General features: G+C 39.9%; 2 protein-coding genes across 11 annotated transcripts in view; one reads left to right on the top strand and one right to left on the bottom strand.

Moving 5' to 3' along the window:
- Nucleotides 1–20,973, bottom strand: part of pacsin3 (protein kinase C and casein kinase substrate in neurons 3) — a 30,010-nt gene extending 9,037 nt beyond the window's left edge. Inside the window, exons 1-6 of one of the 6 annotated variants that reach the window (XM_058400771.1) lie at nucleotides 20,352–20,972; nucleotides 11,709–11,843; nucleotides 2,638–2,738; nucleotides 1,824–1,980; nucleotides 861–1,096; nucleotides 620–775 (exon numbers count right to left, since the gene is read on the bottom strand). In XM_058400771.1, the coding sequence (XP_058256754.1) occupies nucleotides 620–775; nucleotides 861–1,096; nucleotides 1,824–1,980; nucleotides 2,638–2,691 (603 nt within the window). In that variant the 5' untranslated portion in view covers nucleotides 2,692–2,738; nucleotides 11,709–11,843; nucleotides 20,352–20,972. Of the gene's footprint in view, nucleotides 1–619; nucleotides 776–860; nucleotides 1,097–1,823; nucleotides 1,981–2,637; nucleotides 2,739–3,140; nucleotides 3,296–11,708; nucleotides 11,844–20,351 lie in introns of those variants that run through there. The other 5 variants (XM_058400770.1, XM_058400774.1, XM_058400773.1 and 2 more) reach the window with 5 other exon arrangements.
- Nucleotides 20,974–22,873: 1,900 nt separating this feature from the next.
- The window catches only part of csnk1g1 (casein kinase 1, gamma 1), a 31,314-nt gene continuing 29,735 nt past the window's right edge, over nucleotides 22,874–24,452 (top strand). For 2 of the 5 annotated variants that reach the window (XM_058401348.1, XM_058401345.1), the window contains exon 1: nucleotides 22,874–23,090. The gene's annotated coding sequence lies outside the window, so the exon portion shown is untranslated. The remainder of the gene's footprint in view (nucleotides 23,091–24,452) is intronic. The other 3 variants (XM_058401349.1, XM_058401350.1, XM_058401346.1) reach the window with 2 other exon arrangements.

Genomic DNA, 24,452 nt, shown 5'->3' with positions numbered 1-24,452 from the left:
TTTAGAAAAACCTACTCCCTGAGAGGCTGGATGTTTCTGCCTTAACCTATAATAGTGACTGTTTGATTAAAACACATTCGAGCAAGTAATTCAAATGAAGTACTACCATATGTTAAAGGGGTGTGAGAAGTCCTCTTAAATTGCACAGACAGTGTTACCAGACACATGTCCTTAAGCGTTTAGTGCAGTTACTGACAAAACAAATCCAAAACAGTGCCAAGGCCCTGCACTATCTCTAAACAAGCCTGTCTTGTCTTGGCTAAACAGAAAGCAGCATTTTGATCTCCACCCATTGTGGTTCCCAGGAACACAGACAGCAGTCATGCATCACACCATAAAGATACCCTGTGACTAACTCCACCAAGCATTCTTCACCCAATTATAGCGTTATCATACGGGAAGCTGCATGAGCAGTAAGCCTGAATAGTCTAATCTCGTTGATTCATTCATTCAGGATTACGGAGAAACTGGGAATTCTGGGTACACACCTAGTCTAAACTGCATAATTGATTTCATTAGGTGGCGTGAGAGTGATGAGCTCTCAAGAGCTTTTGTGTTCCTTAGAGAAGTCACAGATAAACATAGCAATTTAGGAGCTAATGTTGCTTCATTTAGTTACCTTCTCGGCTTCCTGAGTGCATTTCTCCACCCGGTCCGTAAACTTGCGCACCTCCTCCGGGGACTTGGTGGGATCAGCCTTGGCGTGTGTCTCGCGCGTCATTGCTGTCCGCTCCTCCTTACGGGCCTGGTGGTAGCTCTTTTTAGAGGCCTCTACCTACCAAAATACAACACAACACACTCATCAGCTTATTTAAATCTCGGTGTGTTTCTGAGCTGTGAATTTTTAAGTTATAACTCACTTCCTTAAGTTTGCGGACCCAGGGTTTTTGGGCCTTTCGGAATCCCTCATCTGCGTCTTTGGTCTCCTTGAATCCTCCAATCATCTGCTTGTGGAAGGCGTCTTTTTGCCAGACGCGGATCTTCTCGCTGTCCTCCATAACCAGCTTTTCCTTCAGCTCCATGTGGATCTCACTCAACTTGTCCGCTGCATTCATAAACGCATGCCAAGACTTCTCCAAGGTGCCATACTGTGGACCTAGAAGACGAAAAACTCTTGTTCTTTTTTTTTTAAAAACTAAAACAATGAAAATATAAACATTTGACTGTTTTTTGTAAAAGGTTATCTGATTCTCAACAACACGGTCTGTACATATCAGTTCATTGGGAAGATCTAAAAGAGAAGCCACCGCAATTCAACCATGATATGATTAGTGGTTTGTACTAAAGTGCTTACAGAACATAGTAGTACATCTTACAGCATGCTAAGTTCTCTTATTATAAATTGTGCACTCCCCCAACACAAATCTACACTAGAATCTATAACCAAATCCATCCTGATTCTCCATTTAAAATACAAATACAAGTCAGAAAAGCACTATAAAAGTGGAACAATATGGTTATGGACCTAGATGAGAGTTCTAGATACGGTTCACTGCTCCTTTTAAAAAGAGACCACATTGGTAAAATTAGTGTGGTGAGGCCCACACAGGCAAGTAGGCCTTGTCTTACACTCTCTCTTACCTCCAAAATAGTACCCTTAACCGACTCCACAAACTAAATGCCATTAACATTGCTAAAATGAGACTTGGCTATGTTGAACAAACAAGCATGATGCATCTGCGTGTCTGGTAACTAAATCTTATAATCGGCAAGTGAAACAGCGGTCGTGTCAAGCAACAGAAGTGTGTTTGGGGTAACAGGTTATTTTGAGAGGACAGGGAGAGCCCCTGTGGCCTCAGACTAAATCCCAAAGTCCTGATCACCTTTCTCCACAACACCCCTCCATTTCTTGGCCCAGTCATTCAGCTGCTGGGAATAGGCCTTCTCGATCTTGGCACGCTCCTGGAAGCAGCTGATCAGCTCGTTGCAGAGTTTGTGACCGTCGTCAATCCGCTTCACCGTCCTTTTGTAGTTCCCCGGCTGAGATGCAGACACCACGAGGTAGGACAATGTAAAATAAGAAGAGATTTGCACAGTATTAGAATACTGAAGATCCACATTTATAACAATTTCTATTAACATTCTATACCTTTCAGATTTTTATTACCACTCTAAGACACCATTATTAATCAACTAGGAAGTGGATCGTTTTGCACCGAGCCAAACCAAGCAACCTGTGCAGACAACTGTACTGTGTAACTAAGCTCCTTATTTCTCATAGAAAATATCCTAGAGCTTTTATTCTGATGGGTTTCCAAACAAGGTACAGAATAGTGTTTTTTTTTTTCATTCATCCCCACAAGCACTTGGGCAGCAGCCACCTCTGCTATGCAGTGGCTTTACAGAGCTGAGCCTCAGTGGCAGTTGCTAACTCTCTTCCAGGCGAGTGCAGACTTGACTGAGAGTTCTTATATAGGAGGTGGAGGAGGGGAAGTGAAGCAGATCACCTCCCTGGGAGGTTGTGAATTACATTTCGAGTCTCTCTCTCTCAATCCTACCCATCAAACTGTCAAAACAGACTAGAAACCCTAAGTATAGAATGTTACACCAGAATCCACTTTCTTCTCTAGTTTATAAATGTGCATGTATCTGTATGTGTGTGTCTCTGTGTGTGTGTTCTGGAAAAAGGCTTCTCACCTCCCAAAAGCTGCCATAGCTCCCAACGTCTTGTAGGTCCCCGTTAGAAGACATTTTGGGGTCGCCCTTGCAGCACGGAATGGTTGCGGCTTTCTGTCAAACTGAGACAGAGAGCGAAGCGTGAAACATTTGAACACAGCAGAAATAATGTAACACACCACATGCTAAACACGAGGAAGCCAGAAGAAGTAACAAAGATTGAAAAAGAATGTTTAATTCGCAACAAAAAACTAGTTGGACCAGCCACTGCTTTGGCACATTGCCCCACACCACATGCAACAGCAAAGACCTAAGGCTCAACGGTCTCTATAGAGTTTTCCAATCTTATATGAAAAATGCCTGTGTAGATTTGCAGTTTTTTATCCCAACGGAATAAAAAGGGAGGGTTAAACATGTCTGCTCTATAACATTTCTGTAATCCCACTCGACCACTTTAAGAATCTGATAATGTAACAAGATTTGCGTTAAAGAAAAGTAGATATATGACTATACAGCCGACTCACCAATAAGCAGAACTTTGTCTTGTCCTAATGCGAGTTAGAGAGACTCTACCTCAGCTTGGGCACGGCACTGTGGCTAAAGATAACAGTACCCTCTCTACCAGCTTGTCCCCCCTCCACCCCACAAGCTCCACTACTCAACACTGCAGTCATGCAAACTGTAATACCCGTTCATATCCCCATCTGACACACTTCCATCACTCACGAAGCCAAAGGAAACTCCCGTCTGTGACATCGCTCATGCTCCTGAAATAACCGGTGTTTATTAAAACAAGAACTGTTGGCAAGAGCACCTCAAGCTCCATTTGTCAATAAAATAGTTCTTGGTTTTTGAGCAAACTGAGGTTTTGACTCCGAAAACAGAATGGAAAAGTTAAACCTCATGACCCTTTTCCTGTTAATCCTGTATTTACAGTAGCTCAAGGCCAGGCCTGGGATCTCTAGCAGTTCCTATTGTTAAAGCCAAGGTCATTCTGGCTTGCTTTCCTCAGACAGACACAGCAAGTTAGAAGAAAGACAAAGATTCATTAAGAGCATCTGCTTCCAATCCGTGCCAGACGCAAACAGCACTAATGGAAAATTTACACCCTTGAGGGGGTTCTGTAACCTCACCAAGAATCTTTAAAAGAGTCTGCTGTGGAATTGAGAGTTGCCTTCAGAAAGACATGACTAATTAATGCTTGCTTGAAAAGCCATGACCTCTTGTGATGGACATTGCGATCTGCACCGGTTTGTTTTCTTGCACCTCTGAAAAGAATCCCAGTCCGAGCCCTCGTAGGAGGATAATATTACTGATAATGTGTGGTGGAGCAGGGAAAAAATGCAGACTCTTTTCTTAAGCAGAAAAGTAGTTCAGATTACTTCCCATAAACTTCCCGCAGGCTTGGTGGGGGGTGGGGGCTTAGTGCGCTGGTGGGTTGGTGGGAGGGGGCAATGGAAAGGCCACTCCTAATGGAGGCATTTCACATAGACCTGCTGAAAAAGGAGCATACATGAGAGCCTCATTTGTGCCATGCATGATAATTGAAACCTTAAATATCACAAGGTCGACTTTGCTGCAAACAAGGCTTGGAGATGGGCCGCTGATCAAACAGCTATGAGGCTCAGGTTATGAAAGGGTGCCTCCATTTTCAGAGATTTGGAAGAGATTCGGAAGATCCCACCCATTCAAACACACAGAGCATCTCTGACAACAGGCTGCGAATACTGAGGGCAGCAGCTGTGTCATGCTGGACTCCGGAAATAACTGAAGCCCCTGAGATCTAGCAGAACTGGCGAGAGAATACAATACAGCACAGCACACACCATGACGAGTTTAATCTCTTCTGGAGAGTAGCAACTGATTGAAACAGCTGCGTACAGATGCAAGTGAAGAACCTAAGTGACCTCAATGGAACTTGGTGCACTCAGGAATACAAAAAGCCAGAAATCTGGCGGTAGTTATAAATAAGTACAGGGAAAACAAACCGTGTTAGTAGGAAGCTTTGTATAAATTCTTTGAGAAACACGCTGCACAAAAACCCAAGAGACACAGAGACGTAAATCTGTTCTCATAGTAATCCTAGGTAACAGCCGCTCTGGTAGGATGCTGATGGGATTCTTCTGGAAGATAACATGGGTTTAATATTATGTAGTGAATGTTAAATTCCCCAAACACTGAACAACCGCTGACTAAATCTATGTAATTAACAAATACAGCAAGTGAGGTCATGGCTGCACATGCCGCCTCGTATGCGAGCTCTTCATTAAGCATAATGAAACATTAAGCATAATGTGTATCGAGAACCATTTTTACCCATAAGTGACTTATGAGTGGTTATATATGCAGAAGAACAGAACCAGCCTTTAATATTGCTGCCGTTCTTTTAACTTCCAGAGAACACGATGCACTCTTGCCACCTTTATACTTAATGATTTGTACTAAAGAGCAGTTATTTTTGCTCAGGAATGAACTACACAGCAAAAAAATCTTTAAGGAAAAGAGATATGCCACATTCTGCTGGAGTGTCAGTAATCTCCGTATCATTCCTTAGAAAACTGGTCAAGCAACCGAGTGAGAAACGAAGTGTCAGAATCGTGCGGTTCTAAGGCGATATGACGAGAATAAATGTGGAAATTTCAGGCGGTGTAAAATGAAATCTAAGAAGGGAACATGGAGGCCTATTGTATTTCACACATCACTTGCATTATAGTCTTCCAATTGAACTCGTCACGATAAATGTCTAGGGAAAGGTCAGTAATTACATGGCTGTGCAAGAGCTTTCAAGCAGCTTTCAGACCAAATGAAAGCATACACACCTAGCACAAAAAATGTTACACATTTCAGACTCGACTCTAAATTAAACTGAATACAAAAAATTAAATTCTTACTTACAAGCTACGGACTGTTCAGTGTACAAAATCAGCATACAGAAAAAGAGATAATGAAAGTAGAAGGCATTCTCTGAATGCTTGCTAAAACTTCCTCCATAGCCCATAGCATTTAAACATTAAAAAACATTTAGGCAAAAGTCCTTTCTCTCAGCTGAGGCATATTAGGAGCATACAATAAAGTCTGTGTGGATGTGACCTGCTATGAAAAGGAAACAATCAACAGATACATAAAACTAACACACACCATCTTTGTGACACGATCAAAATAGGTCTTTGGCGATTCCAATATTTATGACAAAAATATAGAACTGCCTTTAGTTCAGAAAACACAGTGACATGCCGATTCAAGATCCAAGTCAGGTTGCAAAAATTGTATTTACGAGTTGAACGCACAAGAACGCCAACACAAAGTGGGAAACTCTGGATTTTCTTTGTGCTCCTAGTTTCTGAGTTGGGGTTGTGTCAGTAAAAAAAAAAATTGTGGAACCAATGGATGTAGTGTCTGTAGTTGACGGTAAATTTGTTCAGATTGAATGTTTACTCGTCTCACAAGCTGATTTCAGTTGTGTTTGGTTTATGAGCATTTGAGCACAAGCATTTGGTTTATAGAGGTGTTTTTTCCGCTGTTTTGTAGCGGATCATTCAATCCGCATGATTTGGCAGAGGTTTTACGCCAGATGCCCTTCCTGTCGCAACCCTGCCATTTTTATCCGGACTTGGGACCGGCACAACTCTTCAGTGGCTGGGGTGACGACCTGCACGGGAATCGAACCTGCGCCACAGCAATGAGACCGCGGGATTGTGCTGCTGGACCACCAGGAGGCCCTACAGTGGCTTCATTAATTGATTAAGAAAACACAAAACAGCAACACTCACTTGAGGTTCTTTCTTTGTTCTTCAATTTCTAGAAGTAGTGTTTAAAAAAATCTCGCTGTACTTTTCTGTAGTTAATTAACTGAAGGTTCACCTCCAGCTTGCTCCGACTATAATGACTTGAACACAACTGACATCGTAATTACAACTTGGGAACTTGTACTCTGTCTTACTCTGTGTTTCACTAGACACGCTACTCCTAAGATACTGCTGATCCTGACTGCTTCTGCTCCCCAGATCCATCCTGATTCCTTACTTCTGGTTGGAGTCTGGTCACTTGAAAGTGCTCACTGCTGCTGAGGATAGACCACATGGACAGGGATTGCTGTGGATGTTACCACTTGAACTCCATGGATGTGGCTTTGGACTGCTGTTGCCGTGGCCTGTTCTGTGCTTAGGTCTCCTTCGTTGATAACTTTGGCACAATAAAATTTACGTTAAAATTATAATGAAGCCCGAAAATATGCTGATGCTCATACTTAGAAGTTGTTCAAAAGCTCCTGGTTACATAACTGTATTTGACTATGGAGTGATTATATAGTTAAGAAAATTATTTTATAAATCACGGTGTATTTGAATGCACAGTAATATGTATCCATAAGGATGGCCCAACAATCGACTGTGATTTCATTGGCAAAATCCAATATATCGGCTTAATCAGTCAGCTAATGTATCGTTTGACTGCTACACTAATGGAATTTGATTAATGGAACTGGTCAAATTCATGCAAATGTCAGGTTTAACCTGGGAAGTAATCTATCCGCATAAGAGTAGATTTATACATCTTATATATACACAGGTTATATCTGTCCCTTATGACTAGCGTTATATAAGGCCTTACTAAAAATGGAGCAATATTATATGACTAAAGAAACAAAGACAAATGGTGAGCCCTAAACATTTCCATTAATATAAAGTGTGTGCAGTGTGTATTGTCTATAGTGATGAAAACTGGGTATAAATTGGGCTACATTCAGCTGCACCCTGTTCAGGTTTGCACCATAGCAGATCAACCGATCCGTATATTTGATCTTGGTACAGGTTTTACCCTTCCTGATGGATACCCTTCCCATTTTTTTTTTTTAATCTAGGCTTGGGACTGGAACTGAGACTTAACCCATCAAGTGGCTGGGTTGGTTTTCTGCACAGGAATCGGACCCTGGGCTGCCACTGGACCACCAGGGAACTAAAACGGGTTACATTTGTACTGCTGTTAAATCAAGAATAAGAACTCTTTGGCTAAACAGGTACTGAACATAACATAGCAGTTGTACAATTATTTTTATTTCTTTTCATTTTTAATTTTGCATTTGTTTTTTCAAGGTACAGAGCTATACGTCTGCTGCCCTTGCCAGTCTCTGTCACTGAAATATTTTGTTCAGGTTTCGAAATATCTGAAATACATACACATGAGTTGTTGGCCTACACTGCTCTGCCAGGTCACATGACCAGAAATACACGCTCTCTCTCTGGCACTAACCCTGAATTCACACCGGACGTGCCGTGTTAGCCAAATGAAGTACGAATCGTTTTTTGTCAACAAAACAAGAGTGTCAACACAACATGGCGGATGTGGGTCAGCTGTAATTACATAACACAACTTAATGAAAATGTGACAGAGCAGGACAGTAAACAAACAGTGTATGGGTTTTCTGGTTATCCTTGAGCAAACACTTCACTAGGCGACTACAGGTCACACACACACAAAAAAAAAAATACATGTTGCTGTTCAGTGTATAAAAAGTTTTGAAATTAGAATTTGTGCTTCAATGCTTAAAAAACACAGATGTTGGGAATTTGCTTTAAGCTCGTGCAAACATGAGATCTACGGTCACTTAGCAGTGATAAGAAATCTCCACCCTGAATATGTTAATATTGTGTGCTTAAGGATTCTGGCGCTAATTTGTTGAATGGTCCTGTATTTATTTTATATTATCCCAGTGAGATGTTAGTGCTTGGGTGTCTCGCTGGCATCACAGAGGACATTGTTATTGCTAGCATAGCTCCAATCGAGTTTAAGTGAAGTGTTTAAAACATGGTATAACAGTATGAAGAAAATAATTATTTTCTCACTCTGCCACGTTCAATGTAATGTATTTAAGAAAAGCAAGGTAGAAGTAGTGGAGACGTCGGTTTCCAAAAGCAGAACTGATGATGTTGAGAGAGGCATAGGAAAAAATGATAATACACGTTATAACACTAAATATAAATTATATTTCTGTAAAGCTGCTTTCAGACAGTGTGCATTGGTAGTGCGAGAGCTGGGCCGAATAAAGGATTAAAGCACCGCCGCATCATCTGGTAAGGTAGAGGGCTAAACTGTGCTGTGCCACGATCAGCTAGTCGAACAGCACTGTGGGTAACGTAGCAAGCCATTAACCAAAGTGATCAAAGAAATAGTTCAAAAAGGAAGTCAACTCAGGTCTTGGCTGCCAATGGCATGAAAAGGAAAATGAATAATATTTGTTAAATATAGTTAAAAAAAAACTTATCTATAATATCTAATAGGGATGAGACAGAAAACATTTAAAAAAAAAAAAAAAAAAAAAAAAAAACGATCTACTTTTTCCAGATGTTTTTCAGTGACACCCAATAATAAATACAGATGATGTTAATGATAAATTTGCCTAACGTTAGCCGAGTTGAACGTACAAGGATGGGTTATATTTCAGAGTAATGAAGTCAAAACATTTACTTTGACAGAAAAGATGATGTTGCATAAGAGCAGGAAAATTGAGAGAAGACAAACGTTTACTAATGCGAGGTAGGGAAAGGGGGCGGGGCTTCCAGGGTATCGGAAATGTCACTTCATTCCAGATTTAAGAGACTTTTTTTTCTTTTGAGGTTGTGAATGAGGAAAGGGGTGTTAAATGTAGAGTTCTTACACAAAACCACATAAAGGTTTGCAGCTCGGCATTGAAGAAGTTACAGTGTTAGTTCTAAAGTGGAACATAAAAGTCATTCCGGGTGTTTCTGTTTTATTTGAGATCATCTGGTTTCGCCTGATATTCATTTCACAATTCGTTTAAACTTCGTCCTGGTGACCCTAAACAATCCCATCAATCTGTGATACATGTTGTTAAAAGGGGCTCCTAGAAGCACGGGGGCCACGTCCCTGCTGTCGGAGGATGTTTACACTGCATCGGTCATTGACTCTGTTTGGGCTTTCATGCCAAATCAGTACACAAAGCTGTCGGGTTAAATCGGTGGATCAGTTTGTTTGCCTTGTATAGTACCTCAGTAAAAGATAAAAGGAAAAAATAAAAAGAATCGTGTGTGTACAGAAAGTGTATGTTGAACAGCTACAGGAACTTGTTTTTTAGAGCATTATTTTCCACACAGAGCTCATTTTAAAAGCACAAGAAAGGTGTGTAGTTGGAGCCTGGATGAAACCGGATAGCTAATGGCAGCACATTCGGAACCCATTAGCCTACTTGTCAGATGTGGCTTTGAGTACATGACTTTTGGCATGTGGTACTTGTTTGCATGGCTCTCTCTCTCTCTCTCTCTGTGTGTGTGTTTCAGATCTCGCTCCCACATACACTCCGACAGAAAAATGCACTGATTAAATCCCGAATGAACTTCAGTATACCTGAAGCAAACTTTAATCCCGGTATGAGGACCGAGCCGGTATATCCGTAACACTAACACTGAAGTGCTCTTGTTAAGGACGTGTCCATGCAGCAGCCAAACAATGAGAACAATGGCTTCCATTTCGGCATAACGAGGCCACGGGGAGGGAGGGGTGAAATATTCACATAAGCCCTGCTGGAAACTTGGAGTCATTAATCTGATTAATGTATACAAGGTGTCTGAGTGCTGCAGCGGTTATTGTTTCAAAAGCCTGCCTCCGTTAATGGAACATGGGAACTTGTCGATGTGCGGGGATAAACAAGAGCATATGAACTTACTGATTAAACGTCTCCATTCAACAGCTAGCAAAGCTTCTTTTTATACGGCATGGAAAACATTTGCAGTGAAAATATTCCATAAAAGCTAGTTTAGGACTAGGAATGCTTCGAGACCATTTTATTGATCATCAGTACATATAATTAAAGTATTATTATTAGTATTAATTCAAATCAGGGATGTTGTGGATGTTAAATTATTAAGGGGATCATTCTTTATAGTGTTTTTAAGTAAAGTGTATTAGATAGCTATGTTAGTTACCTTTCTAAAAAGTTGTTTCACTTCTAAAGTTGTTTACGTTGCGTGAAAAATTTGCTGTATCGCTTGTTTCTCTCTATTTGGCCTTATATATATATATATATATATATATATATATATATATATATATATATATATATATATATATATATATATATATATATATATATATATATATATATATAGTGAACTTTCTTTCACAGAAGAAATCAGGCCTAGACTCTTTCCCGTACATCATTTTTCATATACTGTATATATAAAAAATTGTGTACCTTTGGCGTCCACTATCAAGGAACTGTTAATTTCACAAATAACTGTACTAAATATCAAAACATGACATCTGAATGAAGTAACTGATCGTCTGATTGGGCTCCAAATAACTGCCCTGATGCAAAGCCCATGGGGCTGAGAGAGAGCATGCAACAGGACATTCTGGGACTTTCACAGGACGTCACTGCCTGCTTTCAGTTTTCTGTTATGTTCTTTTTTTTTTTTCCATGGACGCCATTTCTTTTGCCTATTTCCAAACTATTTCTTCATACCATTTGAAGTGTCAACACAGCTTTCGACAAAGATTACGTCTACACTACTAGACTACACTAGTTATTGCATCGTATAATGCGTGTTTCCTTTCAAAAACAAAAAAAATCCTTGGATGGAAACGAAGCTAACGTGAATCACCGATAACAGCCGAGTATCAAGAGCTGTTTCGTTATTTTCACTCATCTAGCATTCTTAAGCTATTTCTCTCACCTAGTCTGTATTTTTCATGATAGCAAGAAACATGTTTCATTAAGTTTTATGTTTCTGTATTTCCTCCTCTTGACATTTCCACAGAGCACATTTTGCAGGCTGCTTTGCTTCGATTGCTATCGGATGCCGATATCAGACCATTTATAACGAGAGCATGATATCGTCCGGATCCCTGATACCAGTACTGGTATTTATGCATCCTTATTTATGACCATCACAGACAACTGCTGAATATTAACACAAAAGCATTGTTCTCTGCACAGCACACAGAATGCACAAACCAAAATCAACAGGAGTGTGTCCAGCGTATGTGATTCGTCTGCTCATAATCGAGACACGTCAAGCTATACAGAGGATATTAGAGCAGAAGAGATCAAGATTGCAGAGCAAGCATTAGAAACTTACCCGATATACGATGAAATGTTAGCGGTTAGTAATGCCTCTGTCCAGGTACGCTGCCTGTACAGTGGCCCTGCAATAGACGGGAGACGGTGGAGTTGTTAGAGAGAACCAACAGGAAGCAGGCAGGAGCTCGTCATGCTGCGTTAAACAAGAGAGCAAGTTAATATAAGTCCTGACACCCAAAAGGTGGCACATTCCAAGCCGGAGAGTCAAATGCCGCACATAGAAAGGTTAGAAAAGCCATCATAGCGCGGTGGAAAACTACGCACCATGACACGCAGGTGCTACTCTGCTAAGCAGACAGCTCCCTGATTTAAACCCACTCATTCAACGTTGCACTTCAAGTTAATGCCATATCAAAGGGCGTGAAGTGTGAAATAACTGCTGGTACTCTAATATGTTTGGAGAATTTGTAGAAAATCATTAACTTTCAAATGTAGTTTCTTAAACACTAAACAAGCCTCTCGTTACCCTGCGTAAACTGTTGTATATTCATGGAACCACAATGATTAAAAGATACAAACCATAAAATTTATAATATTACAATCATTAATGAAAATGTCCTTAATTTTTGGTTTAAAGTATCATCAGTACAGTCATTCAAAGACAATTCGAAATCAAAATACAAAAAAATGTAAATAAAATATATATTTAAATATTGGATACAAAATTTGATCATCAGTTCAGCTGTTCATTGCTTCAAAAAAAACATTCTTCAAAATAAAACAAGTGCAAACGGTGTTAAAAGATACACAATCTCTCTGAAAAGTGTATTGCGACATAACTCATATCAAATCATATATTATAATCCTCATACTGTCCAGTCCAGGCTGTCCCATACAGAGGAAGAGGAAGACTTTTTAGCAAAATGTAACTTTATTCACAAAACATCCTCTATGTGATTGGCATTTCTTTGTAAAAACACACACACACACACAGTCTTCTCTCATATTTACACATCTGGTGTTACGCGTGTATCTGCATGTCCATTACAAACTTTCGACAGCTTCATGATCCAGCTGTGGGAATGATTTCAATACCTTCCTCTACTGTCAAAGGTTTTGTGGGGGGTTTTGTAAATAATATAAAGGATCTATATTATATACTATATAATATATTACACACACACACACACACACACACACACACACACACACATATATATAAAAGAACAAATTTTGCTAAAAAGTTTGAGAAGAGACTTTTAGGACCAGCCTATTTATTAACACATGTAATGCAGCAATGAATTAAGTTTAAATTCTTAATAACAATCTTATTCATAAAATCCTCCTCACATAAGTGACACATAAACTTAAAAGAAATCCATTGGGAAAATATTTTGAAAAATAAAAAATACACAGTAAACCTAACTTCTGTTTTGTTCTGACAAAAAAAAAAAGTCGATTTAGTTAGACATGGTAAAAAATACTTGAAGGTCATGTGAAGGTGTGAAGGCGTAACACAGACATCACAAAACATCTGGCCCACTTAAAGCACTGTTGAATGTAAACATTATACCAGGAAGTGGATTAGAAATAACGTCAAAAAAGATCTGACAACGCCTCATCATCATCAATACAACGGCTTTTCTTAATATAACCATTTTTAACATACATGCACTGATAACCTTATGATAGGATATATAAAAAAAATATACACACGTATAACAGAGCAAAAGTAAAACGTATTGAACTTTAAGAGCAACATAAAGCACTTGTTTGGAGTCTGATGTTTACACGCTATACTCCCATTTAACCGAGGTCATGTGACATCATTCATAGCATTTCCCACATTCCTACGCTCTCAGGTTCAAACACGCTTCTCTCATTAGTCTCGCAGCACACAGTTTCTCAGAGCAGTGGCTTCTTCAAACTTTCGATTAGACTTCGTACAATTCTTCGCTTGCATGAGCTTTACAATGGTCGAGATGTTAAGTATTTAGAGAGTCGGGCTGAATGATGTCATGATGCACGCTGCAAAATGTAGGTTCGAAGTCCTATAAGCAAAACTTGACAAAAAAATAAAGACAAAATCACTGTTACGTGGGTGAAAAAACCTACAGCTGGGTGGAGTTGAGAGACTGACAGTTTTGATGAATTGAGTTCTAATACTTCTGTTTATTCATGATGTCCATTTACTGTTATGTTATAATAGCTAGTCTCTGTTTTTTCTCTCTTTTCATAATAAAGCCCTCCATCCCGAAGAAGCATGGACACTGGAGACTCCATCCAAAAATGGTAGAAAAATCTCCCTACAGGAAGCTTCACAATACGAATGATCATGTGTTTTTCTCCAGGTGTGTCCTACATCGCATACTATTCTCTGCCATTGTGTACATTACATTTACAGCATTTGGTAGACGCCATTATCCAAAGCGACTTCTCATTTATACAACTGAGCAGTTGAGGGTTAAGGACCTTGCTCAGGGGCAGTTCGGTGGTCCTGGGATTTGAGATCTTCTGATCAGTAGGTCAACGCCTTAACCACTGAGCTACCACATCCCTATATTGTGTAATATAAATAGTGTGAGTAGTGTAGTGTGTACATGCTGAAACTTCCAAGAAGAAGGAGTGCACTTCAAGTACCCAGATGATGCACTTGTTCAAGTGAATAAACAAAGTGTGGAATGTGGGACACTTCATGCACTCAACAGTCACAGCATTGCTTACGGAGTGGAAGAGGGGTGGGGCTACCGGGCACTGGATAAGGGGGGAAAAATAATCTCAAGGTGACCGATGAGAACATCTTATAAATGTCCTGTAAATAAACTTGTGCACATTGTGTGATTTGTTTTTCAACATTCTAAAGATGCACCATATTCTGCTAAAGCTAGTGGTGTCATGTTGCACGAGTTTGACATCATTCGCCATCGACTGCAAAACATTACATACTTCCAACTTCAATGTAAAAATCGTTATTTCTCACTAAACGTCAAAAATTCATACATAGTGCACAGTGTAAGTGTATAGTACGTCATTTGGGATGCAGCTTATGTTAAACACGTTTTGGGACATCTGCCTTTACATGCACATGAATGTAATATGGAGTTGTCTCGCCCTTTGCAGCTATAACAGCTTCAACTCTTCTGGGAAGGCCTTCCACAAGGTTTAGGAGTGTGTTTATGGGAAATTTTGACCATTCCTCTAGAAGCACATTTGTGAGGTCAGGCACTGATGTTGGTCAGAAAATCATTCTGACCAATCAGAATCGAGAACTCGGATATACTTTAAAATTTAATCAGCTGCTTATTACCAAGAGTAACAACGGACTCACGATCGATTCTTAGAAATGTAACTTTCTTAATTTGCATGAGGTCATTTATCAGGATATCAGTGTTCTCTGGTCATATCTCCACAGCAGTTTTCAGCAGAAACCCAAGGGCTCATGCTTGTGTCTGTGGTGTACACTGCGCTGATGGCAGGATACTGGGCGTGGAACAAAAGCCCCTTTGTTTCTGACAAGCCTAAAAAGGGGACTCAAAGGCCATTGAGCTTTCGAGAAGAAGGATATACTGAGCGGTTCCAGAGGCCAAACACTGAGCTCTTTGACATCCATGGATAACAAGTAGATACGGAAAAAAACAGTGGGTTTGGAGAATACAGTAGCAAACTAATTTGTCTTTGAGTTGCAAAACAAATGAGACACAACAAATGCTGTGTGGACTAGCTTCAGGGGGTGAGCAGCTAGAGTCGGAGAATAAGATGATAGAATAAATGATAAATCATATTGTCTACACTTTATAATTAAAATCAAAATCACTTCCAGGACGAAAACATTTAGAAACATTTTAAGGAAAAATAGGGGGGGGGGAATAACCTAGTTGCATAAGTATGCGCACCCTTTGTTGAGGAACCTTAGGATGTTATTACAGTACTCAGTCATTATGAGTAAAAGTCTATTAGCAACTTCCCGACTCTTTCTTACGAAAACATTCAGGATCCATCTAATTGTGCAGGAATCTCCTGTGCGCAGCGCATTCCACGTCAGATTTTTACATGGATTCAGGCTAGATCATTTAAAAACATTGGAGTCCTTTTCGTTAAGCTGTTCCTTTGCTGATTTGAATGTATGCGTTTGGGTCATTGTCGTGCTGAGAGCTGAAATTCCTTTTCGTCTTCAGCTTAGTAGTGGACACCTGAAGGTTTGACACTAAAATCTGGCGCTATTCAAGATTCCTTCCACTGAAGAAATGCAGCTCTAAAGCATGATGCTGCCACCACCATGCCCCACACACAAACATGCCTTTTGGAATTATGGAAATTATGACACCTTTTGGAATTGCTCTCATCAGACACATTTTTCCATGTGGTTTAGAGGAGCGTGGATGTTTTTAATGGGAAAGAGCTTCCATCTAGCAGTCCTACTCTGAGAGTAATCAATTCTTGGAAGTCAGATATTCCGACGGCTCCTTTAATGTTGCTGTAGGTCTCTTGACAGGCTCCTTGGTGAGCTTCTGTCTTGACCTTTTCTACATTTTGGAAGGGCGTCCTGTTCACTGCCGTGCTCCCTTTTCTCTGATTGTTAATGATGGCGTGTACGGTGTTTTGGAAATTCATTTATACTCCTCTTCGGATCTGATACCTTTCAAGAAGTGAGATACCATGATGCTTTTTGTGGACCAGGGCTCCATTAGACTGATAAAAGTTGTGAAGAAATTCCTTATGTTCTTTAACTGTATGATAACTACTTTTAAGGTACTATAACCTGGTCATTGTAACTTTTCCGTTTTTCCCCTAAAGTGTTTTGGGTTGTTTTTCACTTTATTTTTATACAACATAATTTCACACTTAGGTCCAATGATTTATCTTGGTTTCATTTTTTTTACATCATGAAAACCTGCCATTTTAACAGGTGTGTATGAGCTATTTATATCCACTGAACATGAAAAAACATCACCGTAAAGAACAGCAGCGAGGAGTGGCTATAAAGACAAGAACTTGAGCAAGTACAGCCCAAGATCAGGGATTACCTTACCTTGAAATATTACACTAGAGAAAACCACAAAAATTACTAGCTTCTTTAATTCCACACGCATAGACATACACTAATAAGAAATTTGCTTGAAAGTGTGATTTATTTTCCAGGAAAAAATTACAACCATCATCAACTCCATTGTGCAATTCAACTTAATCTTATATTTGTTTTTCAGTAAATGTTGGACGTGTTGTTCTTGCTATAATAAAAGGAGCCAAACACAAGCTTAAGAAAGCTGAGTGGAATTTCCTGTTACTCCATTCCACCTATTATTATTAAAAGTATCTCTCATTAGGAAAGAATTGTACTTGAACTTGACCTACTTTACGGGCGAACTCGCCAGAAAACGACCAGGTTATTCTTAAGGAGCAAAATTTCCATCACTCAATACCTTGGATAATCCACGATCCATATAGAAACAGCTGCCGAAATATCAAACTCGACTACGGCATACGGGACTAAATGTTAGACTTGGGTCCTATTCACACCGGCGTATCCAGTTTCACTGATGCTTTGAACATTTTTCAAAGTTTCAATAAACTTCCTTCCACCTCAGGAGGTTTGGGTTACTTAGGTGATGGTTAGAGCTTTCCTTGTACATGTTTTGAAAAGAAGCAGTTTCCATGGAAGATGAGTTTTAAACAAACGAATGCGAAACAAATTGTGAACAACAACACGATCCATCGTAACCATAGTAACCAAGTAATTATAAGCTGGCAGCGAGTGCTGGAAAAGTCCAGCCTGAAGCTGATAATTGTTGTCCCATTTATAGCTCAACAATTTGACGATGACTGCAATTTCTTTTCATTGACAAACACTATGTCATCATTTTTTATCCATTTTTAGTTATAAGCTCCTGTTCTCACGTGTGTGTGTGTGTGTGTAGCAATCATATATAGCATATGTAGCAATCATACCTTTCAATTTCTGTTTCTGCCTAGCTATATGACGCAGCTTGTTACCAGGAAGTCATCCATCCGGAAGACTTTCCCCAATGGAGAACACCTTTATCCTGCCTATACTGGAGACTCCTTCCATCAAGAAACGTCTCCGTATAAAAACCCTTACCAAATCAATGATTATATCTCTCTCTCTGTTAAATAACATCATAAACCATCATTTTAGATGACGTGGAGCGTCTGGCATACAAGTCCCTGAGAACGAGCTGTTACTATGGAAACAAAAGAGCAGCCAAACAAATTCACTCACATTATAATAAGTCTGTGATTTGTTTTACAGCCAGAACAACCGTCAGAGCTTCTGTTACAGAAAACTAAACGACGATCAGGAGCAATCAAGAATTCAACAGCTGGCTCTCTACCCTGCGGTGTTCAGCAGTAAGTTTAGGCGTTCTCGCCCGAGCTACCTGCCATAAGTAGGTCAGTGACTGCAGATCTTTTGACTAACACTCATGACAGGTCTTCACCACGTCAGAAGATGACTAGCTGGTTTATTTATATCTCATTTTCATACTTTGGTGATACAGGAACTGAATAATAGCCACTGTAGGATTTCAAAAGTGGTATAAGATTATCGCTTATCACACTGGGCCTCAGTTATCAAGCTGGATACAAAGGGATTTATTTGTAAATAATTTGGTATTAATGAAAATCCTGTAAATTCAGAAACATAATCGTACCCTGCTCCCGCTCCATGGATTACAGAACTTTTATACATGGCATATAGTGTCAAGTTTAAACATCCTTATCAAGCGACCTACAACAATCAGGCATAACATTATGACCACCTGACTAATATTGGTGTTGGTCCCCCTTTTGCCGCCAAAACAACCCTGACCCATCATGCACTGTGTATTGGGACACGTTCTATCAGAACCAGCATTAACTTCTTCAGCAACATCAAGCACTCATCTGTTGGATCGGATCGCCTTGACCACCCATGACCCTGTCGCCGGTTCACCACTGTTCCTTCGTTGGACCATTTTTGATAGACCACTGCAGACCAGGACCACCCCACAAGAGCTGCAGTTTTGGAGATGCTCTGATCCAGTGGTCTAGCCATCACAATTTGGCCCTTCATCAAACTCGATCAAATCCTTACGCTTGTCCATTTTTCCTGCTTCTAACACATCAACTCTGAGGACAAAATGTTCACTTGCTGCCTAATATATCCCACCCACTAACAGGTGCCATGATGAGGAGACCATCAGTCTTATTCACTTCACCAGTCATAATGTTATGCCTGATCGGTGTATAGTATTGTTTTGGAGTCTGTATGAAAACTCTTTCCTCTTGCAAGCTCACTAGAACAGAGACTAGAAATACTACTGAGAACACTTGTCTTTTTTTTTTTTTTAGAATTCTTGGAATTAATTAAAGAACAAAAATAAATAAATAAAGCGAGCCAAAAACAAACCTGTAAATTAAGACAAAAAATGAAATCTAATGCCGTAATATGAAAGAAGAGGCCGGTCAGTCTGCACATAGCTGTAACAAATCCCTAATAAATTCCTCAACTGACCAAAGAAGTGCTGTTTCTTTTTCTTATCAATATTGTGACATATTTGAGTCAAAATAACTTCCTTCTGTTCCTCAGGCTTTATCCTGAATCTATGCTGCCAGCTGTCTATAAACTTAGACTTTTCTGAAATTTTGTGGGTGGAACTAGATGCAAATGAGCTGTGTCAGGAACGCACTTTGCACTTTAGCAACATATATTGATCTAAAACTTTTGTAAAATCAAACAGAAAACTTTACTTACGCTACTTAACATTTACATACACACATTTACTGAAAGATCGATAAATGAGGCGTGTGTATGAGATGATTCCTCCACAGAATCCTATAACTCGTCCTCCAAGGTCATATTACTCTATTTCTATGATTCTGTAACGACAGATCCATGAATACGGTCATCCATCGGTGCGAACCTTGGGTCATCCTTCTATTGATTAAAAACTTCTCACACTGCCAGAACTTTGTCGTCGGCTATCTAATATTGCTCACAAAAACTAATCTCAGCTCACAACCAATAAATAATTTCCATAACGTCTACGTTTTGTCCGTGACCCCGTATCGGCAAAAACAGGGTCCGAAATTGCCGACATAAACACCTGAACGTCTGCGATATTGTCCGAGACATCTTCCAGATGTTAGATAACACTACAGTAGCACTGCTCAATCAGGTATATCATATTGCAGATGCTTCATATTACCACGGCGCTCATATTTGCAGACTGATACTGATATGCTTCAATAATATTCCAATTAAAACAGTACTGTGACTCAGCAAAACGAATGAAGAAACAAATACACACATCTGGGAGGATTAGGATTGCTCAGCATGCTCGCAGGAAAACGTTTGGCGATTTTGCGCATTCTGCGATATCTGTTTTCAAAGGTATCGCGGTATCGGTATCGCGATATCGGTTATTAGACGAGATGTTGCGCAAAACTTTCAACGTGGTTAGTCTTTACGCAGCGATGTATAAGGGTTAAGACGTGTAGCCTGATTGATCATGCATAACGAAGAGATAGAAAGGGGGGAGAGAGAGAGAGAGAGAGAGAATTTTCTCCAACATAATCTGCGCCATTAACGTGAAGTGTGCACGAAACTGCGACATTGCAGATCAGATTATTTATTAAAGGAATATAAACAATCAGTGATGTCATGTGTATGAATCCAACACGATTTTAATTCACACAGACTTACTTGTAAGTTCCCAGCTAGGGAAACGCCGAGGTCCACGAGTTGTGAAATCGAGCAGGGATGGAACAAAAACGCGGATTTTCTTTATTACACTCAGCAAAAAAGCGAATTAAAAAAATATATCAATCCGTTCAGAGCAACAAAAAAATATCACACAATCTGCAAACCCACTCCAATGAGGGTTGTTATAATAAAAAGCGTTCAGGGGCCTTGCTCGTCTGCCATGGTAACGAAACTAAACGGGAAATGATATCCAGGACTCCAAACAAGCACGAGACGGGATGATCCACACCGTTCACGCGCGAGACTCTGACGTAGAGCAAAATAAAGAATGTAAAAAAAAAAACCCTAAAAGCTGACCGGACTTGCAGTCTTCACCGCGGTCTCTCCCCCTGCGATGTAGTAATTAGACGACGTGGCTCAGCATTATGTCCATTGATCCAATTACAGGAATTAACCACTCGGACTTTTTTTGGAGGGGGGGCAGAAACCAAACAAGCCGCTACATCTGCCCCGGTCAAGCGCGAGCTCGCCGCTATTAACAAGCCTGGAAGTAGATCAGCAGGCAGGAGTTACGAATCTTTGATAAACAATCAACATACAGAATACTCCCGACTGCTCATTAGCAACAGGCAAACCCTCCGAAAGCATTAAAGTGTAACAGCGTCCTCTGGTGGTGGTGAGGAGGAGGGAAAAAAGCGCGCGCGCGCGCACGCACACGCGCTGGGATGTGAGTCATGACTCACTTCACTGATTCGATTCTTTTGTTTAGGATCACTTTTGAATCGTTTGATTCCTGGTACTCTTTAAAACAAACAAACAAACAATTAGACATTTAATTGAAGGTACTTTCTCTGTTGTGCTACTTCCGTTTTTGCTTTATTTTTAGAGTCATGAGTTTTATAGACTCAGATTCTTGTATTTGGCACGTGTTAGCATATGTACATATACTTAAATATTTTATTGTTGCTATTATTATTATTATTATTATTATTATTATTTGTATCTCTATCACCACTATTTTTGAGCTTTGCTTTGATGTTGCTTCTCTCTCTCTCTCTCTCTCTCAGTTATGAATATACACTATATTGCCAAAATAGTTTTGGTTTTCATTGAATCATTGAACTCAGGTGTTGTTTTTCAGGGTTTGGGGATGACCCCTTCCTGCACAAAGCAAGGTCCATAAAGACATGGATGGGTGAGTTTGGTGTGGAGGAACTTGACTGGCCTGCACAGAGTCCTGACCTCAACCTGATCGAACACCTTTGGGATGAATTAGAGTGCGAGTCAGGCCTTCTCATCCAACATCAGTGTCTGACCTTACAAATGCACTTCTAGAGGAATGGTCAAAAATTCCCATGAACACACTCCTAAACCTTGTTGGAAAGCCTTCTCAGAATAGTTGAAGCTGTTATAGCTGCGAAGAGCAGGGTGACTCTATATTACATTCATGTGCATGTAAAGGCAGACGTCCCAGTTTTGGCCTGGCTCACGGTCTCCGCTCTAATTCATCTCAAAGGTAGAGGTCAGGACTCTGTGAAGTTCTTCCACACTAAACTCGCTCATCCATGTCTTTATGGACCTCGCTTTGTGCACTGGTGTGCAGTCATGTTGGAACAGGAAGGGGTCATCCCCAAACTGTTCCCACAAAGTTGGGAGCATGAAATTGTCCAAAATGTCTTGGTATGCTGAAGCATTAAGAGTTTCTTTCACTGGAACTAAGGGGCCGAGCCCAACCCCTGAAAAACAACACCTGAATTCAATGATTTGGAGGGGTGTCCCCAAATTTTGGCAATTAAACAAAAAGTTTTTACATGCTGTCAAAAGTATTAATTCGACTTCAGTAAACGAAGCAGTGATGAAGAATCGATTCCTATGTGATTCACCGATCAAATAAACGCACGCGCTGCTGACTTCCAAAGGCATTATTTGACTTTATCGGACGTTACGGTTTGAGTAACTTAAACAGTGTCTAAAAGTGAAAGGTAGGTAACAAACAAACAATATCGTTTACTTGAATTTAGATATTGATTTCTAATGTGTTCTTTTCAGAGTAAATTCAAATTTCTTTACATTGCCTGAAAAATTATACCAATAGTGTAAGATTGGCAAGCTGACTTGTTGTCCAGCAGAGGGCGGTGTTGACGAAATAAATGGAAAACTAAACGAGTCTCAGTGTACAGGAAAAATTAATAGTAAATATTTTGTATTCAGTATTTAATATTAAATATTTTTGTTATATAAAAACCCAAATAGAAAGTAGTAAATTAAAATAAGTATGTATTACTACCACCACTACTACTAATAATAACTATTATTGTTGTTATTTTTTGTTTTGTATCAACGGCATATTTGTATTTCGTATACTCAATTAGGCCCTTTATGTTTAAATAATATAATTTTTCATGTGTAAATTAAATCGTTAGAAATTCATATTTCAATATCTATAGAAGAAACACCGTATATAAATCATGTCCGTTATTATAAGCTTGAGACTTTTATTTTGAATTCCGGTGAGGCTGGCTGACCGGAAGTCGGTTTGGTTAGCGCTGGTTCACGTTACTTGGAGAACACTAAAGAAAAGGAGGAAAAGCAGCCGCTACCTAGAAGGACACGGGTTTGTTTTTTTATTTTTTAAATTAAGGATATTCCAAATCAAGAAAACGTGGAAAGTCAAGAAAGCAACTGAGGCAACAGTTTTATCCGTCCGACATCAACAGCTCTAATACAGCGGCCGTGGAAGTAAGTCATTAGAGCGCCGCTAACTGACTAGTTGCTAAGTTGCTAGCTAGCAGGCTAATAATGGGTCTTTTGGTCTGCTAGCACTGGTTAGCAGGCTACAGAGCTCCTGAGTGACAAGCCTGTATTTGTCTGTATTTATCAGCGCTGAAAACGGGTGAATCACCTGCTAGCTAACTGCTCATTATCCTCTGGACTGGACCTGACGGGGGAAATAAGATGTCAGCTAACGTTAACGTTTCCGCGAATGCGTTTGTTACACTCCGATACCTCGTTAGCAGGAAGCTAAACAATTTTATGTCGATAAATATATGTATGTATAATCTTTAAGTTGCTGTACTAGTCTTTTTTCCACGTAATATCGGGGAAAGATAAATATCTCCCGGCTTGTACGTTTCTAATAGCTTGTTCAAAGCGAATAGAGGGTGAGTTTCAAATTGCGCCGTGCTCCCTAGACAAGTGCACTACAAAGAGTAGGAGATAATGGTTTGTACGCCCTATGGAGTGCACTCCGTGCTCAGCACGTAGCGGTTTGGAATGCGGCCAGTGAGCTGTTCGTACAACAGACTGTATCGCCATTCATAAGGGCTTTTGTCCTCACTGGAGGGGGAAAAGACTCCGAGGTTGCTGACGTTAGCTCACTCCATCATGATAGATAGTGAGATATTGTCAATTTAACACCTTGTTATTTGATCACAGGGACATTACGGAAAGGGTGTATTTTCTGGAGTGATGAGTGAATTTGACAGGCTGCAGAGCCCTCATCATCATCATCATCAGGCCTTGATGTGATTTTGTGTTAAATGTTAAATCAGCCTCCTTCATGGTAGATCTTCCTTGCAGAGAAGGTCTCTGTAGGAATCCATCCGTGATGCCGGGCTTCCTCCTGAGATAATCTCTCTTGTAAAGGTTAATGACTTCAGGTCAGCTTTTTAATGGCTGCAGTGAGCAGCACAGGAATTTCTCTCAGCGTGTTTTTGGAAAAATCTAGAAACATCTCTTATGTTGTATGATCATGAAGTCCCTTCCTCATTCACCGATTTCTTTTGTGTACCCGTCCTACATCTGAGATGTTCCTCAGTTAAAAACCTGTGAAGATTTACTTTTTTGCCCAAACTGAATCTCAGATTTCATGAGTCAGCACATTCAGTATCAATGACGCACTGGAGCACTTCACTGCTCCACTGATACAGTGACGATGTGTGATGTCTCGTATGAAGTCAAGGTTTTAAGTGGCAACAAAACAAATTTCACGTTTTGTTGGTGTTTTCATAACCAGAATTCTGTAGCTGGAACGCAACTTGTTGATTCTTTTCGCTTTTCTTTTTTTGAACATTGTGCAGAATCATGGCCCGGGTTTTTCAG

This window comes from Hemibagrus wyckioides, linkage group LG10, assembly GCF_019097595.1.
Source record: "Hemibagrus wyckioides isolate EC202008001 linkage group LG10, SWU_Hwy_1.0, whole genome shotgun sequence".
Classification (NCBI taxonomy): domain Eukaryota; kingdom Metazoa; phylum Chordata; class Actinopteri; order Siluriformes; family Bagridae; genus Hemibagrus; species Hemibagrus wyckioides.
The sequence above is the reverse complement of the archived record's forward strand: the minus strand, read 5'-3'. Positions and strand labels throughout refer to the sequence as shown.